General features: G+C 35.8%; 1 protein-coding gene across 1 annotated transcript in view; it reads right to left on the bottom strand.

The window, feature by feature from the left end:
• Window positions 1–7,497: 7,497 nt before the first annotated feature.
• LOC121311704 (outer dynein arm-docking complex subunit 2-like) overlaps window positions 7,498–20,484 on the bottom strand; it is a 70,561-nt gene continuing 57,574 nt past the window's right edge. The window contains exon 20 of the mRNA XM_041243986.1: window positions 7,498–8,126. Within this exon, the coding sequence (XP_041099920.1) occupies window positions 8,013–8,126 (114 nt within the window). The 3' untranslated portion in view covers window positions 7,498–8,012. The remainder of the gene's footprint in view (window positions 8,127–20,484) is intronic.

Genomic DNA, 20,484 nt, shown 5'->3' with positions numbered 1-20,484 from the left:
TTCTGGCAAAGAGTAACATGCTGAGAAGTGCTGCAGTAAAGTCTAATTTTGTTATCTTGTGCTGCATAACAGTTTTACTTGTTTTAAAGTTAGTTGTCCTATTCACACACTGGGTAAGAAGGTATTTGAGTTCAGCAATGCTAGGAATCCTAGACTATACCACAGTGGTCGTCCATTTCAGTGCTGCTAAAATCCCCACTGACAGCCTCTTTTAAGACATTTTTTTACCATGTTGACCTTCTTTCCAGAAGAGTACTATGCAGGGAAGTGTCTCTCCTATGGGAGTGCTTTAGTTATGTAGCTTTTGTATCAATATATTGCTTTGCCAACAAACATACACACTACTTAGGGACTGGCAGTATTCTGCTAACACAGATAATTACATAAAAACAAATACAAAATCCAATGACTGGAACATCACATATTACATATATTTTCTGTATCCCAACATCAGATAAACAGAATCCTGTAATATTCCACAGCCAGCAACAGTATTTACTGTACACAGCATTGTGTTTTAGATCTCGGAAAACAATTATTTCTATTTACCGAATTTAAAATGCAGTACTGGGTTATTGTTGTAGCTGGATTTTCTCGTCAGAAATGTAGGTGCCCTTTTTCAAGCACACGTTTTAACCAGTTACAGAGCCCTAGTCAGGTGTCATTAGTCTACATTGTTTTGTTTTTTTTGTGGCCACAATCCTAGTGCTATTGAAGAATACAGGTTTTGCGTGGGGGAGTTTTGTGCAGCTTTCCATACAAGCCTTAGCTTTAAACAAAATGAAAGAGTTTCTATGCATGTGATATTTAACAAGAAATGTCCCTTTGATACAGTATGTCTGATGTGATCATGACAGGACAATAAACTTGTAGCCTCTGGTATTGGACATGTGCTCGTACTGTCTCAGTACGTGATTGTCAAGTTTGATGCAGAAGCACACTAACCATAAAATGACAATGTGACAAGCAAAACTCCTGTACTTATGTATACAAACCCATTAAAGATCTTTTTTTAAGACCCAGGAAAAACAGATATTTAACATAAATCAGTTTACAAATGCATTTTTATTTTTGATACTTCATAATTGCTGCCATATGCATGTAAACATGACCTTGTAAAACATTACCTTACTAAGTTGTAATATTGTCAACCGCTAAATGACACTGTAATTGTGAAAATATACAATTTCTTTGTAGACAAAACATAAATCAAGTAAAAACAAATGCTGAGTAGCATGAGGAAAGCCAGGCAAAAACAATTTTATTCAAGCAGTCTGCAAACTACTCACACTTTGTTTAGAGTCACTATTTCCAACAGTTATTTGATAGATCAAAATAAATAAATTGATCCTGGGAAGAAAGTAAATCGCCAATAAAATCATTTTAGTGATCACAAAACAAAACGTAGACTTTTAAAATGGTGAAAATCTTATACAAACTACATTAATCTAATATTATATTACATGTATATATTTTTTACTTTGACTATTCCCTGTCTACAGTATATCAATATCAAGATCAGTACACAATACATGAAACACGGGTAATAACGATAAAGAAATTGAAGTATTTTTGAAAAACAAAGCTACTGTTTGAAATACTGTGTTCTTCTCGGTGAATGTAATTGAAGATTTTAAATGCGTGAAGGTGTTTTAACTCATCTAAGGATGTTATTCTCAGGGCAATATGACTGTAAAAGAAGAATAACAGCAATGCAAAACCATCACAGGAACCCCCCCCCCCCCCCCCCCCCAGTGATTTTATCTGATTTTCCTCTGTTCCCCTTGTGTTTAAGGTTTGATAGCATCATGAAAACAGCTTGATGAACACTCAAGGATAATACAGTTTTTGGGGGGAAGCCAGAAGGAATTTTTTGTTTAGCACATAGCTCAGTGAGGAAAACCCAGTCGTTTATGGCTCCCAGCTGTGTATACTTCTGATGTTGCACTGTACGTGCCGGTAGCAACCACTGAAGCAGAAATCGTCAGCAGCAGGACCCCAACATCCAGTAGAGGAAACTTTAGGAATACTAAAAGAAACTTAATGAATGCTGCCTTTCAAACATAAGGAAACATGCATTTTAAATCACGCACAGTACTGCTCTTCTGTGTTCTATAGATGTTGGTTATTCAGATAGAAATGGAATACACTGTAGTTATTTACCTTCCAGGGTTCTTTGTTTTAAAAAGCAAACAGAAGAAAAACAGCACAACACTGAAAAGTAAACACATGTGTCATTTCAAAGATTGTAACGGTCTCAAAAATGTATAAAACCATGGCTCTGGTTTTCATCCTCCATGTGTGGTCAATTAATAGAAAGTGATGACTTCAAGGTTGTATTGTAATTTTACTCAACTAAGATCAAAATAAATATGGTCTTAGTTGACTTATTGTAATATTTGTTTTAACCAACTTGACCACCAAGAGTGAGAAATGTATTACTTGTAATACAATAATGTTAAATGTTGTGCTTTCCAGTTCTTAATATATGATTACAAATAATTTGAAAATTCTAAGAAGTGACATCCAAAAAGTATTTTTTCACTTCAAAAGAGAAGCTTCAATTGAAAGTGTATAGTTATACACTGCAATGCAGTTTACGCATACCAAGTCTGGGTAAAACACTTGCAGCAATGAAATGGATAAACATACCTGTGCTTCAGAGGGAATGCAGTTAATTTGTCTTCTGTAATTAACATGAATGTAGACTCAGAGCTAATTATTTGGCTAACAATCAGACAAGGTAATCAGGCACTCTGTCTTGGTTCCTATTGCCGTTAAGCTTGCCAGAGTCACACCGATACTCAAAACACCCTCCCTTGACCTGGCTGATTTATCTAATTTCCATCCCATCTCCAATCTCCATTATCTCTCAAAAACTCTCGAAAGGGCTGTAGCCAGTCAGCTGATGAAACATCTCACGGACAACAATCTGCTTGAACCTTTACAGTCTGGCTTCCGGCCGCATCACAGTACTGAAACTGCTCTGCTCTAGAGAATGATCTCCTGCTCAATGCTGATGCTTCCTCTGTGCTTGACCTTCTTGACCTAAAAGCTGCTTTTGACCCCAGAGATTATGGCATTCTTCTTGACCACCTTCAGAAGTATGCTAGAATCTCTGGAACCTCTCTCTCCTGGATGTCCTCTTACCTATCTGAACGCATGCAGTCAATTTTTTTTGCCGAATGCTGTGGTGTTGGAAACCCAGTCACTTGTGGTGTCCCCCAGGGATCTGTTCTTGGGTCCCTTCTCTTCAATATCGACATGCTTCCCTTGGGCCACCAAGGGAATAACATCATTTTTCACTCCTATGCTGACGACACCCAGCTCTACTTAAAACTTGATCCTGGTAGCCCCTCTTCCATGGTCCGGCTCTCTGCCTGCATTCATTAAATCAAGGCCTGGATGCCTGCCAATTTTCTTCAACTGAAGGAAAGTAACAAATCTGAATTCCTTCTAGTAGGATCTAAAACTCAATTTAAGAATCTCAATATAGCTGCCCTGAACCTTGGAAACTGACTGGTGCTTCCTTCCCCCACAGTACGAAGCCTTGGTGTACTTCTTGACAGCAACCTCTCCTTTGATGCCCACATCTCCTCCATGGTCAAATCCTCCTTCTACCTTCTTAGAAACATCTCCAAAGTCCACCCCTACCTTTCCCTCCTGGATACGGAGATACTTTGTCATGCATGTGTCTCCTCTCAACTCGACTCTATATGGTGGTCTCCCGACACGCACGATAAACCGACTGCAGCTCGTTCAGAATGCTGCTGCCAGGATCCTTATCAGATGTAAAAAAAACTTGATCACTTCACCCTCCCATCTTACCCATTGCACTGCCTACCTGTAAAGTTCAGGATTATGTTAAAAACTCTCCTGCTCACCTACAATGCCCTTCATCACACAGGTCCCGAATACCTCCTCAACCTGCTGACTCGATATGTCCCTGCCCACAAGCAGAGGTCCTTTGACTCTGGTTTGCTTGTTATCTCCAAGCAAAAGTGCACCACACTTGGACAAAGCTCATTTAGTTTCATGCCTCCGACTTTCTGGAACTGTCTCCCAGCTTTGATTCGTGATGCTCCGACCATAGCTTGCTTTAAATCAACTTTGAAAATCCACCTGTTCTCTCTTGCTTTCCATGCTCCTTAAAACTGATATTTGTTATTAGCTGCTGCTACTATTTCAAGTATTGTTACTATCATGTATTCTGGACTTTCCACTGTATTTATTATACTATTTCATGTATTCTGCACTTTCCACTACAGTACTATTTCATGTATTATGCACTTTCCACTGTATTTAGTGTACTATTTCATGTATTATGTTACTATCATGTATTATGTACTTTCCACTGTATATCATGTAATATGCATTTCTCTGTTTGAAGTATTGTGGATTTTCTTGTATTTATTGCATCGTGTAAAGCGCTTTGTGGTGGTGTTCCATTATGAAAGGTGCTATATAAAATAAAGATTGACTGATTGACTGAAACTAGGAGTGTGTGATAAAAGTGTGGTTAAGATTCATTCTGTAGTGCTGAATATGAAAAAAAAGGTTATTTATACAGTTTTTGTAAAAGAAAAAAAAATTGGCAGTCTGAGAGTGCAGTATTTATGAATATAAGACTCTGTTATTGTATGAATCATGATTTAAAAAAAACAGTCATTTCCATTTGCAATAAGCTCTGCTATATCACTACTGGACCAACTACAACCATGCACTTCTTAGTATGAATGCACCTGTTACTGGATTTTAAAATGATGTGATGGTTTAAAGTCCACTCTTTCTTACAAGTCCTTGCTAAACCAACATCCAAACATCACCAGATGTGGGAACAATACATTTAGAAAGTTGTATTCTTCAAACTGTTTTTTTAAGAAAACAGTTGCAGTAAATGGAAATAGAATCATTAGCTAGGGACCTGAAAGGGGGAAAGGTGGATTTTCAGAATCTTCTCAACTAAAGATATAAACATTCTTTTTTTATCTATAACTCCAAAAACACTTTATTATAACTTCTACTGTTAAACTTACTAAAAAGTTAAGCAGGAAAATGTTTTGCCTTGTTCAGGCAATTATACACTTTTAGCAACACAGAAATTATAGAGCAGTGCAGTGCTAACCAGTACATTTTTTTGTCAATGTTAATTTAGGCAAGGTAGTCCAAGTTTAGAAATAATCAGGGTCTGTGAAACTAGACTAGTCTGTAAAAACAAAGCTAGACCACAAGAGTAACATATTTAGTTATGTCATTTTTTGTTCTGAATTATTTGTCTATTGTACGGGTTCACGTAGAATAGCTGAGACTAGCTAAATGTTTTCTTTTTCTCAGGCTGCAACTTAAACATATGGTAAATGCATGTAGTGTTCAAATAAATTATTACATTAATACATTGTATTGATGGTTTGCTGCCATTTCCTGTATTTCCTTCCTCTATACCATATGCATCCGTGCTTTTACTAAAGACGCACATTTAACTGAGTTACTACAACAATATAATTCAACAATATCAGTTCTCAAATTACTTTTCTTTGGTATAACATGAAACAGTTACTTGACTATTTTTGCATGGCTTCAAGTAAATGGCCTCGAAATTGAAGACAGCAATGCTCCTATCAACGTGTGGTTCATTTAGCATGCCAAGTATTATTTAACAAAAATGTTTCCAACCAAAATGTATGTGTGGTCCTTCACTCTCACTCTATAATTTGAGACCCATTTGAAGTTTTTCTAAATGACAGGGGGTATAGAGAAAACAATGTATTATCAAGTCAAAAGAAAAGGTACATGTTAAAAAATGTTTCAAGTTGTGTACTACTGTCCCAGCACTTTTATGAGGGTGTATTTATTAATTTTGACAAGATCATTACTGCAAACTGAAACACACACATATATATATATATATATATATATATTATATATATATATATATATATATATATATATATATATATATATATATATTATATAGATCTTCTATATATATCATTATATGATTATTATTATTATTATTATTATTATTAATATTAGCATATGTTTTGGTTCAATAATATATTGTAGGGAACACAATTATATACATACCTGCAACAGACGAATAAGCAGCCAGCTCCTAGAAAGACTCTTAACAACACAGGAGTAAATCAGCAAAATCTACTACCTAATCTGCAACATGTTCACAGAACAAGACAGATGAGACAAACAAACGGGAAAACATAAATGTCCAGTAGACACAGAACGGTGCCCGGATTGCTACACAGGCCCCCCACCCCCCCTAGTCCCTTGACCCTGAGGTAAGGACAAAGTCATGAAAGTGACCCGCGAGGTAATGCTGTCTCTGTGGGCGTTGACAGCATCCTTCACTCACTGACCCCCCACTGTCACTTGCTCCATCCCTCTCTGAAGGCTCTGCTCTGCGCCTGAACCCTCCCACTCTCTCATTCAACTGTTTTGCACTCTCTATACACCCCCCCCCCCCCCCCCCCCCCCTGCTCCTGCCTACTCTACCCGGACTGACCAACCGAATCCATCCCTTGCTCCTCTCCCCATTGAGACAAACAAACGGAACAACATACAAGTCCAGCAGAGATGGTACCCAGGTCACTACAATATCTATATTTTCTTTATTTTGCACATGATGTACTTAGTATTTCTAGGAATAATTTGCAGTGCAGCCACACTGAGGCCAACAAAAAAGTGTTTGAGAACCACTGTGTTATTGCAACAGACTAAATTCTTTATTTTTCTGTAATCATCTAATTTCTTTAATATGTAAAAAGATGACCTTTCTTTATTATTTGCAGAAAGCCAGAGACACAATATTATACCTCCCCTGATTGCATGCTCCACCTATTTTGTTCTATTTGTTCTCTCTGTCTTTACTAATCCCAGACAACCACTGAGCATATGCATGATATCTTGGCTCACTCATTGGGAAACACAGTACATACTTAATACAAACACCACATACTTAATACAGTGCATAATAATAATTAAAGAAAAACACATTGGTAGAATGCTGAGGGTCAGTAGGGTTTAGTTGAAATAAAGCAGAACACAACGTGATGTTTTTGTTAATAATTCAATAGAGTAATATCATACTTCTCAGACTATGTGTATCAATTTTTAATTTCCATGGCAGCAGTACAATTAGTGAGGCAATTATATAATTATTTTCCATTTTACTTGTAATTGTTTCTTTTTCCATAATTTAATGACAATTCCATATATTTGAAGCACGTTAATTTGAGGTAACTGCAGATTTATTTTGTGTCCTGTTCCAAATGCAACGTGACATTCCAATTTTGTGATATTGTTTTTGGAAAATTATGTTTTAAAGTAAAGGCCTGTTTTTAAAATGCTGTAACTAAAATAATCTTGTTAAATTTTAAATCAGCAAAGAGATAACTAACTACTGTTATTTTTTTCTTGCATATTTGACCAGTCAGGTTTAATTTGATTTTTTGGAGGAGGTATATTATTTCCAATTGCTGCTGCTGTTAGTTATAGTAACAATACCAGATGTGAAGCCTCTGTTTTCATCTTAATCTCTCTTGTGGATTAGAAAAAAAAAAAAAAATGAGCAGACAAAATTATAACGACAGGGCATTTATGCAGGTTAAAGCACAGAAAGAAATGTGTAAAGCATTTATAACTTAACACAGCCACACACAATGAAGAGAACATTTATTGTTATTAAACCAGACAATGCAAAACATATTGTGAATGGAACTTGCTTAAATATATCTTTGTCCCAAGCAGAATTCAGTTTTTTGTAAAATTAAATATATTCAATTAAACATGTTTCTAAACAGCCGATCAAACAAAGCATTCTTCCATTATATATGTGGTCAAACAAGCATATACATATTTTTTAGTGTTCACAAAACATCTGGTTTGCTTTAGACAGCATAAAAGTCTTTTATTGTGTGTCCAGAAAATGTTGCTGAGTAAATCATGAGTGTGTGCTACCTGGGCAGATAATATACTGCTTTTGAATTGGTGTAATATGTTTAACCATATCTGGCCTTTTCGTTGGCCAGAGCAAGTCTGCGAATGTTTGCAACACAACCAGCAGCTGCTTCTTGCAGCACTTCATCTGTGGAGCCAACCATGTCTAGAAGAAGCTGTATGAGAACCAGAGGGAGAAAAAACAGGTTTAGAAAGGAAACATAAATGGTAACATCACCAAAACTCCACATTAACATGATTAGTGGTCTTTCCACAACTCTCTCTATATTTTACTTCTAAAATACAATTAGCTTACTAATTGAATAGGAAGACATGTTGTGTTACTTCTGCAGAATTAAAACCTGTGTGCTTCGACATCTCTTATATACTATAAATGTGAAAACATATAAAAAGTGATATGCAACACAAATTCTATACACTTGTTCAAAGTCCCTACAGAAGATGCACTAATATGTGTAATATGTGTAATATGCACTAATATGTGTAATATGTGTAATATGCACTAATATGTGTAATATGTGTAATATGCAGTAATATGTGTAATATGCAGTAATATGTGTAATATGCAGTAATATGTCTATCTCAGTTGCTATCAAAATGTCAGTCAGCTTTATACAAGCATAAAACTGGGTTTTGTAATGCTCTAAACACACAACCATCTATAAAAGAATGTACTTAAAACTGAATTTACTTAAATGTTATAACTAAAATAAACAAATAAACAAATCTGTACTGACTTTAGAATAGCGTATATATTTTTTTTATAAACTGATTTTATTTTTATAAAATGATAATCTGCTAAATATAGCAGCATCAATCAAATACAGACATTGTATTCAGAGGCAACCTTTTTTAACCTGCAAGTTGTGAAGTAGGGGTTACAGCTGTAAGCATTTGCTACTTAATGCTTGTTGAGATGAAAGCAAGTCTTTGTATACAAAAAAAAAAAAACTGCACACGAACTTACTCTCATAATATATCCGACTGTTACAACCAGTGCAAAGTAAAGAAACATGTTTTTGTTTTGATTCATGTTTGAAAAGCTGTTTGAAGTAAAACTGCAAAATAAATAAATAAATAAATAAAAATCCTCAAACCCTGTTTTTACCTCCCGTAATATCTATATGACGAGTTCAGAAATACTAATAATGTACGCTTGTCTGGAGAATGCTCATTCATAGCCAAGCACATGCCCCATAGTCTGTGTGTATATTATTATTATTATTATTATTAGTGCCTTTTGGCTTAAAAAGGACTACATGCAGAGTAAATCAATTAATTTCATCAGGAGTCTAGTTTACCAAATGTTACTTACATATACTGTATACACACTCCAACCCATTAAATGTTTACTGGAGTGTTAAACATAAATGAAAATCATAATTCATTCTTGACTACAGTGAAAATAAACTGGATAGTTAAAAACATATGGTAGATCTGAGTTTCAAAATGGCATGTTCCATCAATCTTTGCAGAAGCAAAATGTGTAGTGTATATGTTAGCTTTCAACAGCCTATGTGCACAGAATCATTTGGAATTATCTTTATTAGCAAGTCAAGACCTCGTTTGCCCTTATCACACACTGATTACACTATGTAAATTTACAGTATAATCGTAAATCTCGAAAAACTACTCACTTCTAAATCTTTTGTAGTCATTTTTATATTACTTTAGTATAAATACATGTTAATTTGGATTCATATGTTGTTTTTTTTCTGACTTTATGTGAACGAAAAGACACAAAAGCTCCCGTTTTCTCATTGGAAATAGTGATATTTCAAAATATCACTGTCCTGGTCACAAAAGCAAAGTTTGTGGGGAAGAATAGCCATTTGCTATACTCTTGAGGCATAAGCAATTAGGAAATAACACTTACTACCCAGGAACAAAAAAAAAAAAAAATTATTACACGGTGTTATTCATCAGGGTGCGATTTGACGATGACGGTGAATATTCTAGTGGACTTCCTACCATAAAGTGAATACTATGCATATGTACTTACGGTGTACACCGTGACAACTGCATTATATTTGTGTTTAAAATGTCACCTACCCAATTTATTAGTATTATTTCATTAGGCAGTCATAATAACACTATACTTTCTTGCGGTATACAAGATTTGTCCAATTGAAATGCCATATTTGGGAGTTTTATAATTCCTTAATTTTACAAGTTAATATGTGGTGTGTAGGGTGTGTCTTATTGTATGAGAGATGTCATATCATGCAGTTTGGACAAGAGGACCACAAAGCAAAGCTGAGCCCAAAGTTCCGCACAATCAAGTTAAAACATATCTGCAATGCAACAGAGCAAAACTGGTTTGTTCGGTCCTCATCACAACCCAGGGAATGCTTAAACAACTAAAATAGCTAAACTTATCAGGAAGAGTCTTTGTGAAAAACTCTTCTTGGTGCAGTTTCCTTGAACTTGGAAGTTTTTCATCCTGGGTGCATCACCCCCATCATAGCACTGTTTATTTTCTTGAAAATGTAATTACTGTCACTGCTGGCTGTAAAGCAATCATATCACCCCAGAATTCCAAATTTACTCCCAGAATACCAAAGGCAACTAGAGTGTCATACAATAATATGAGCTTTTGAATGATTCCAAGGAAAGTATCACAGTTGTTTTAACTGTAGAGTTTTGCCATTGTAATGCCTGGGTATTTATTTATACCTGGGCATTATGTTTTTATGTATCTTTTTATTGGTGATACATAACCCTTACAGGCTGCTGTGCACATTTGTGGTTTAGCTGGGTGCCAAGGCAGAAGGAAAATACATGCCCTGAATTGTCTACAGGAAGATAAATACAGAAAAGAAAAAGATGAAAGATTAAACTTCTATCTGTGGACTCGGACAGATTCCTAGGCTATTTAGCACCCAATAAAACTAGCAAAGTCTCGCCATTCTAGATTTCCTATAAAAAAAGAAGAGACAGCAAATTAGGTAAATATATATATATTTTTTCTTCCGTTTTATATCTGTATAGATGTACCTGTAAAAAATTTTGCACATTTGGCTGCAACAGCTCTTGAAATGGTTTAGCATAGAAAAATGCACAGCATAGCTGCTATAAAACATTTACACCAAGCATACAACTTACTGGGACAAATACCTTTTGTAAGAATAAAAGATATTGAATGGTGCCAAAAGTATCCCTCTGCCAGCCTCATTGCTTGTATTAAGACTTGGCCAAATAAGGTCCCCTAAAGCACATAGTTAAGGCAAAGATGAACGTGCCTCTCTTTGCTGCTTTCTCTCAGCTGGGATCTGACAGACTATAAAGCAGTACTTGTTAGATATGCCAAGCCTTAGTAATCTGATAACTTTGCTCTGATTTGAAATATTAACTCCATTCAGTGGTCTAGCTCCCAAAGATTCCAAGGCTTCTTGACCTCCAGGAAAGAGTTTTAAAACATGTTCTCTCATATTGGCAGCGATACAACAAGCAACTCACTGCTGCTTATGCATGTAGGAACCTAGCTTTAAATAGAGGTGTTGTGGCGTTAAGTGTGCAGGCAGCAGGCTGCTGTTTCCTGCTAAACAGCAGTAAATCCCAAGGAAAAGGTTGACATTGACAGCTCTGAATACAGCGGCCCACAGCTTTTATGTTTCAGCTCTCGAAAACTTAGCAAACAACCCATACAAGGATGAAGGTTTTCTTTGCAGATCCTACAGTCACTAGGAAGTTGTCAAAGGCAATGTAATGGAAACTGTTTTGTAAACAGAAATAATTACATTGGACACCACTTGATAGCAAGTAGATGGAAAGCTACATTTTCATCATAACTCCTGTAGCTAGCACTCACATTTCCAGAAATATTGCAAGTAGTAAACTATAACACTATTAATTCAACCATATAAAAATGTATCTGAATTTCACGTGACTGTAGTTCCAAAAAAAAAAAAAAAATACAATTATGTGCAGTTCTTGAGCTCAGAACAACAACAGTATTGATAGTGCGACAGTCCAATAATAAAAAAAAGACTTACATGCACACTTTTGTAATAATAACAAAACGGTAGCAATATATGTTTTTCTCATTTACTTTTAAGCCTAAAACACATACCACAAGCTGGCATCAGTCATTTTACGAAATAATTTCAGTTGAAAATTACCCATAATGATCATCCACATTTTGTAATTTATATCAATTTACTTCACAAAGCTTCTGTTATGAAAGAGTCTTTTAATAAAAAAGCTGGCTAAAGCTATCCTTAAGGATTGATGGTTTCTGTTATGTGCAGTAAAAGGCAGTATGTGTTGAATTTGTACAAGGGACAACAAGCAAGCATATCAGTATAAAGCTGTAAGATACCAAGCATAGATGACAAATCAAGCTATAAAGCTGACAATTAATCTGTGTTCTTGTTTCACACTGTTACATACTGCTGAGTTCAATTTAGTTCATGTCCCTTATTTCCTTGTTAACAGATAAAGTACTATAACTACTTTTTTTCTTGTATGCATTTTAAACATATACAGTGCCATGAAAAAGTATTTCCCCCATCTGATTTTCTGCATTTTTGCACATTTTTCACATTGAATTTGGTCAGATCTTTTTGTGGGTTGTAGTAGTATATAGATGGAGTCTTAGAGAAAAAACAACACCAAAGTTGGGTGCTTCTTTCATTTGTTTTGTGTACAAGGTAATCAAACATGCAATCTTTAGGTGTGAAAAAATTATTGCCCCCTAGTTAACTCAACCCAATTAAAGGGATAGTCAGGATCAGCTGTTTGAATACTTTGCTTAACAATCAGGCCTGATTTGGGCCAGCCCTGCCCAATATAAATCTGACTACATTTGGCCCTTAGCATCAGATTGAAGTTGTCAGCACACAGGTTCTAGAGGCACATCATGCCACGATCAAAAGAAATTTCTGAAGACCTCCGGAAAAAAGTTTTTTCAGTCTGGAAAGGGTTACAAAGCCATTTGTAAGGCTCTGGGGCTCCACCAAACCACAGTCAGAGCCATATTGTCCAAATAGAGACATTTTGGGACAGTAGTTTATCTTCCCAGGAGTGTCCATCCTGCCAAAATCTCTCCAAGAGCAAGGCGTAAAATCATCCAGGAAGTCACAAAGAACCCTAGAACAACATCCAGGGATCTGCAGGCCTCTCTCACCTTGGCTAAGGTCAGTGTTTATGACTCCACCATCAGAAACACACTGGGCAACAATGGGATTCATGGCAGAGTAGCAAAGCGGAAACCACTGCTCACTAAGAAGAACAGGAATGCTTGTTTCAAGTTTGCCAAGCGTTTGGTTGCAGCTATTGCTGCTAAAGGTGGCGTAACTAGTTATTGAGTCTAGGGGGCGATTACTTTTTCACACTGGGGCATTGGGTGTTGCATAACTTTCTTTAATAAATAAACAAAATAAGTATCAAAATGTTGTGTTATTTATTCACTCAGGGTCCCTTTTATCTAATATTAGATTTTGGTTGAAGATCTGATAACATTCAGTGTCAAAAAAATGCAAGAAAGCAGAAAATCAGACGGGGCAAGTACTTTTTCATGGCACTGTATCTTTTTGAAACAAACAACGTAGGGAAATTAAAAGTTAGACCTTTATAATGTAAATTACAAAAAGTATAAAGGAATAACCATTTACCCTTCATAACCATTAACATAATTCCATAAATCCTACTTGCTGTGCACTTCCATTCTTTATGTAATCACGTGTCCTAGAGACCAACTGTACATAGCCAATGGAAGTGCACCACAGGGAAGATCTATGGAAAAATATCATCTGATATAACTCCTTTAACTTATGGTGGTACTTACGGTAGATCTGCCATTGGTTACTGTACATTAATACAACAGTGCCCAATTGGTCTCTTGTTCTGCTAGATCATATGAGGTATCAAACTGAAAAAAGAACTTCTCCTGTAAAGGCTGCAATGTTGGAATTGTGACAGAGGCATGTGAAAAGCAGGGGCTTAGCTTTAACAAATGATGGGAAAGGTTCTGGAGCAGAGCCCATTGATTCTGGCTGGGCATGTCTTACAGATAGCTAAAGGTTTTCAGGAAAATAACAGATATGACATTGCAATGGGGTGCTGTAATCTTCTTTGCAACATCCACTCTGCACAATAGATAAACTAGAAATATGGTGCTGCCTTTGGCAGGGAATATGGCAACTTTACTAAATGACAAGCTGTTTCCTTAATTGACATATAATGACTTTGGTTTATGTGCCCACATACCTCCCCAGGTTATCTGGCATTAAAAGACCTTGGTCATTAACACTTAATTAGGTTTCTAAAAATAAAAGTTACAAATAGATGTGTTTGCATTTATTCTGGTCCTAAATCAAATAAACACAATGCATAACAAGCAAAGGAATGCTTTTCTATTCAATAATACATTATTTTGTCATACAATTTCACGAAGTGATGTTCAAGACATCTTATAGCTCAACTACTCTCTCAGTCCTCCAATAACCACTACTTAAGTGTATTCCAGAAAAGACCTCAAATTACTGTAATGATAATACAAATGAGCTGTTGTGGTCTTACTATACTTGCAAGAGTAGTCACTGTTTTGCAAGAGAACAGTGCACTGCACTGGCACAATCTTCTTTGCACTGAAATATCAAATTGAAATTTTGAATATTTAGAAATACCATGTACATTTCGTAATATGCCCTTCACTGGTTAGCATGTTTGCTGCACGTTCCCCACATACCTGCACAATCAGCAGAAGCCAAACAAACAGAGGCAAACACGGACCAATCACTTACTGTCACCCTGCTTGAAAATCTAAGGGAGGCTGGAACACTCAATCAGGGGGCTTGGAGAGTAGGACTTTGATGCTGTGTAAGAGAGAGTCACTTTCTTTATTTACCTTTACTATTGCAAACTGAGGTTAGTGTTGTAGGCTGGCTGCCCACATTTCCACTGTAAATTCTGTTGCCAGAACAGTATATTTGATTAGGGTAAGCAATGAAGACCTGTCCTTTTGTTTACCCTCCCAGTTTGCCATAGTTTTTTGTATTTTATTATGATATACCTATTAATGCCAAATGCATTAAAATACACCTTCCTTGTCACCCTCTGTATCCTGACCATTCCATTATGTTGGTTTGATGAAAAACAGTTTATTATTACTGAGCTCATACTTATCATCTAAATAATAATGGAACTCAGCAGCCAATCTAAAAACTCTACACCGACAAACCCTTGAAAAGGGCAAAAAACACAGGACTCCATGAACATTCATGGAGTATTCTGTTTACAACGTATGAGAAAGAATGCATACAGTGCCTATAGAAAGTCTACACCCCCTTGAACTTTTTTCACATTTTGTTGTGTCAGTGCCTCAGAGTTTCATGCATTTAAATAAGGTTTTTTTCCCCACTTATCTACACACCATACTCCACACTGTTAAGGGGGAAAAAAGTTTTTACTCAGAAAAAAATTATATATTAAAAATACAAAACTGAAAGATCATAATTGGATAAATCTCCAACCCCCTGAGTTAATACTTGGTGAAAGCACCTTTGACAGCAATTACAGCTGTGAGTCTGTTGGGATAGATCTCTACAACTTTGCACACCTAGATTTGGCAATATTTGACCGTTCTTCTTTACAAAACTGTTCAAGCTCTGTCAAGTTCCTTGGGGAGCGTTGGTGGACAGCAATCTTCAAGTCATGCCACAAATTTTCAATTGGATTTAGGTCGGGGCTCTGACTGGGACATTTACCTTTTTGTTCCTTAGCCACTCCAGTGTAGCTTTGGCTGTGTGCTTTGGGTCGTTGTCATGCTGAAAGGTGAACTTCCGTCCCAGTTTCAGCAGGTTTTCCTCAAGGACTTCTCTGTACTTTGCTCCATTCATTTTCCCTTCTATCCTGACAAGTGCCCCAGTCCCTGCTGATGAGAAAAAAAACCCAAACATGATGCTGCCACCACAGTCGGACCACAAAACTTTTTGCCACGTGGCTACAGAATCTCCTGAGTGTTTTTTTGCATACTTCAAACAGGATTCAAGGTGGGCTTTTTTGAATAATGGCTTCCTTCTTGCCATCCTACCATACAGGCCAGATTTGTGGAGTGCTTGGGATATTGTTGTCACATGCACTTTGACCAGTCTTGGCCATAAAAGCCTGTAGCTCTTGCAAAGTTGCCATTGGCCTCTTGGTAGCCTTTTTGATCAGTTTCCTTCTTACTCGGTCATCCAGTTAGGAGGGACGGCTGATCTAGGCAGGGTCTTGGTGGTGCCATACACCTTCCACTTCTTAATAATTGTCTTGACTGTGCTCCAACTGTGGACCATCCCTGATCTGTGCCTTTGTCCCAGAGTTCTTTTGAAAACGCCTTGGTGCTCATGGTTGAATCTTTGCTTTGAAATGCACTACCCAGCAGTGGGAACCTACAGGAACTGTTGCATTTATCCTGAAATCATGTGAAATCACAGGTGGAGGCCACTTAACCTGCTGTGTGATTTTGAAGGCGATTGGTTACACCTGAGCTAATTTAGGATTGCTATTACGAGGGAGGTAGACACTTATCCAACCAAGCTATTTCAGTTTTTTTTTTTTTTATTAATTTTCTACAAATTTCTAGAATATTGTTTTCACTTAGAAGTTGTGAGGTAGGATGTGTAGATAAATGAAAAAAAAAACAGAACAATTTTAATGCATTTTAATTCCAGGCTATAACGCAACAAAAGGTGAACATTTTGAAAGGGGGTGTAGACTTTCTATACGCACTGTATATTTATATAATTACTTTCCTTAATCAAGCACTGCATCTGCTTAGAAGCGTGACGTAATTTAGAACAGTACAAATCGTCGCTGGATTTGAATGAATACAAAATTAAGATTCCAAAATTAAATCACTCTGTAGTGTTGAATATATGAAAAATGGTTCAACGCAATGACAGATTTAAAAAAAAATCTTTGTAAATAGTTATGTAAATTGTGATGACATTGTACTTACACCAAATAACCATTCTTCAATTCCCCTGTGTAAAATGTGACCTTATTACAAATAATATTGAGCAATTTGCTTACTCTCTTGCCAGTCTTCCCTTTTATAGAGTTAAGTAATAGAAATCTGTCCAAAAACTAATGTATTTTCCAGTGTAAAAAATGTTTTTAAAAAACGTAATTTCCTCTTCTAGCTTAAGGGAATGAGTTATACACCATTACAAATACTGGGAAGGAAAGTTACTTACTGAACAAGGTACTGCAATGAATTCATGGTCCTAATGAAACCATAAGAGGTCATTAAGCACCATGTGGGTGTAGAAGGGTTAGTGAGAGCTTTTCAAGGATTAAAAAATTTATTTAAAATACATGCATTGGCATGCATCTGTGATTTATACCTAAATCAACTAGAAGGAAAATACATAATGTCCATATATATATATATATATACAGAGAGAGAGAAGTGAGATAACACATTTTAACTTCCTGAATTATTTTACTCAGTCACACGATATGTTAATTTTCCACTTAAATACATATCTCCATTGTTAATAATAATAATAAAAAACCTGTACAACAATAGATAACTCACTGAAAAGTAAAAGCTATTCATATTCAAGCTCGAAGCTTTAATTCATAAAAGACAGCATCCCGTATGAAGTCCCATGATGATTAATTCAAAGGCTAAGATATTACTGACATAGTTCACTGCACGATATCTTGTTATTGTTATCTCTTGATGATATCCTGTATCTTAAAAGGGACTACTATACAAAATTGACCATGCTTTTTAACAGTCTTATTAATGAAAGTATGTTATTATTGTAATCAGTTATAATACCTGCAATTGCACATGAATAATAGTATAATACAATGTCTATCATAAACTTGTATTGTGTGCAGTACTGTGATGAATAATGGTTTCCCCTGTTAATTATACAACACAAGGACAGAACCCTAAAAAACGCACACACACATACTCTCACGCACACACACACAATCTAATTCATACAAGGTACAGCTCAGCATGTGTTAGCTCTGTGATTGGTAAATTGATAGTGATCCATAATCCTCTTTTATCTGACTGCCCATCGACTTGTCAATTAGTCATGCAGCACTGAGTGGTGCTGAGAGTAGTGACAAGATTGCAAATCTACAGTTACTTTTTCTCCATGTTAATGGCAAGCACAGTGCTCTCCTACTGTTTTTAGAAACACACGCTTTGCTTGTTTGAATAGCCCCACACTGTAGTAACGGAATATTCCATTTTTATTAAAATAAAAAACAAGGAAATGAGGTCTGAATTATTGAACCCTCTCAATATCAAAAGCTATGAGCAGCATCAACATATGGGAAGACATCAATGTGAGATGGAACTTTCTAAGGACATTCTTTATCCCTGACATATTTGTTTCTTCAATATCTTCTCTAACCATGTGTAAACAAATGTCTTGTTTGATGTGCCACAATTATACATGTTCTCTGTAGAGAAATTAGCTCATTGCAGGGTTTGTACATGACTAACAAAAACAAATAAATAAATCGTGTGGTATTTAGAGGGCAATATATTTCCATTTAGATATTTACCAGTAACCATACTTTATGGATCAGGCGCTCAGAGTTAAAGAGAAAATGTTCGCCCAGTTTTGTTCTAAGTTAAACTTAAAATATTCTGTAAAATGACTTTTGCAAATTGGACAGAACTCTTTTGGAATACCAGTTCAGTTAAAATTATGGGTTCTGCTGAACCACATACAATGTCAAGGCAATACTAGCTAAAGTACAGATTAAAATATACTTGGGAACAAATTCCACACACTCTTTATCCAAACTACAAATGTGTTTTGGGTCGAAAATCCTTCTTGCCTTCAGAAACTTGTGTGCTGGTTGAACAAAACTTGATTTTTATTCTGCATTGATCAGGGTTGTAGTAGCTCGTCAATTTTCCATAAACTTTGTGGAAAGTTTTAACACAGTTTGTTTATAGTGGCATTTGTGCTGTGCTTGGTATGTATTTAGTAATTTTGTAACTTTATTAAGCATTTGATGAACTCTAAAATGGCCATAATTGTCCCTCATAATTAGAGGATATTTTCTAATTATCCAGCATTTAATGTGTTGATTCCTCAGTTACTCTTTAGATCAGTTTAGCTGGAGCGGCTACACAGACATCTGGAGGCTTAGGACTGAATTATACAAAGTCTTTATTGTTAACTACGTGCTCTGTGCAATCCTGTATGTCATTATATATTTTAATCTATTGATTTTCCTCATTAAAATACATGTTTAATTACAATTAGCAACTTAATTACACAATGCTATTTTCACAGTTTGATGCGCGATGCACACCGTAATAATTAGTGACTATAAATTATATTCAGTAATGTACATTTAGCTTGCTGCTCAGAAGACAATTTACTCACATATTTATTTTTAAAAAGAGCCACTGGTTCTTCTCTAAAGGATTTGCACATGTATAAGCACCTTATGTCTGTTAAAATGGACTATTATCAGTACTTACAAAGCAAATGGAAGAACCATTACATAAATTGTGCTTCTCTTTAGGATCCTTTATACAAAACCTGCTCTAACTATGCTGTTAGCCTTACCCATAAAGAATACACAACACTTAAAAAAACATAGACATGTATATTCAGTAATATTACACTGCAAGTTATAACTTATTTCTACCACATCACCACATAAAAATGGTAATTGCCAGTTACACTGGTCTGGTTTTTCAGTCAGGAAGAAAAGATCTTCTTCAGCTTAGCCTTCAAGAAAACAAAAATCACAATCCAACTGGCTACCTTGACAGCAGGCACGCATATGTATTGTCAGTATTTGTTCTGCATTGCAATAAAACATACTCTCTGGTTTTCTGCTGCCCTCAGCATGAAACGATACATCTGCTACACATGGTCAACCGTAAGAGTCACCTTTGTTTAAAAACCATACATCTGTTTAACACAGCTGGAAAATATTGTCTCAAAGTAAAGTGTTAAATTAGTCTATGTTTTCTTTCAAGACAACACTTCCTCAGCACTGCCACAAACAAGCTAAGACAGAACGTTGCTTCCACTTTCAAATGTAACTAATAGCAACAGTTGCCCAAGATACCGTATTTGAATTTCTTTCTCATGGCATTTAAAGTGTACAAGAGAAATGGCACTAGGCATACTGTGTAATGTTTACTTTCTTGAATTCACATGACTCGAAGAATATTTAGCCATGTTTCCATCTCTTTTCTGATTCATTTCTCAATGTCTTTATAGTAGTTACATGTATTAATATTTCTTCTTCTTCTTCTTCTTCTTCTTCTTCTTCTTCTTCTTCTTCTTCTTCTTATTTTCCATCTAATATATCTACAAAAGCAGAGCTTTTTGAACCTTTGGTCACTGTTAGAACATACAGTAAATTATGAACATAAAACAAGGAATAATCTTGCAATTACTTTTTGATGTCAGTTTGTAGTATGTTGGTTACATTAAAAAACCAACACATTCAAACTAAAAATGTCGAAAAACAAGAAATTCCTAAGACTGACCTCTACTACTGTATTTAAACAAAAAAAAAAAC

Source organism: Polyodon spathula, chromosome 3, assembly GCF_017654505.1.
Source record: "Polyodon spathula isolate WHYD16114869_AA chromosome 3, ASM1765450v1, whole genome shotgun sequence".
NCBI classification, from domain to species: Eukaryota; Metazoa; Chordata; class Actinopteri; order Acipenseriformes; family Polyodontidae; genus Polyodon; species Polyodon spathula.
Note: the sequence above shows the minus strand (reverse complement) of the source record. Positions and strands in the feature narration are given on the sequence as shown.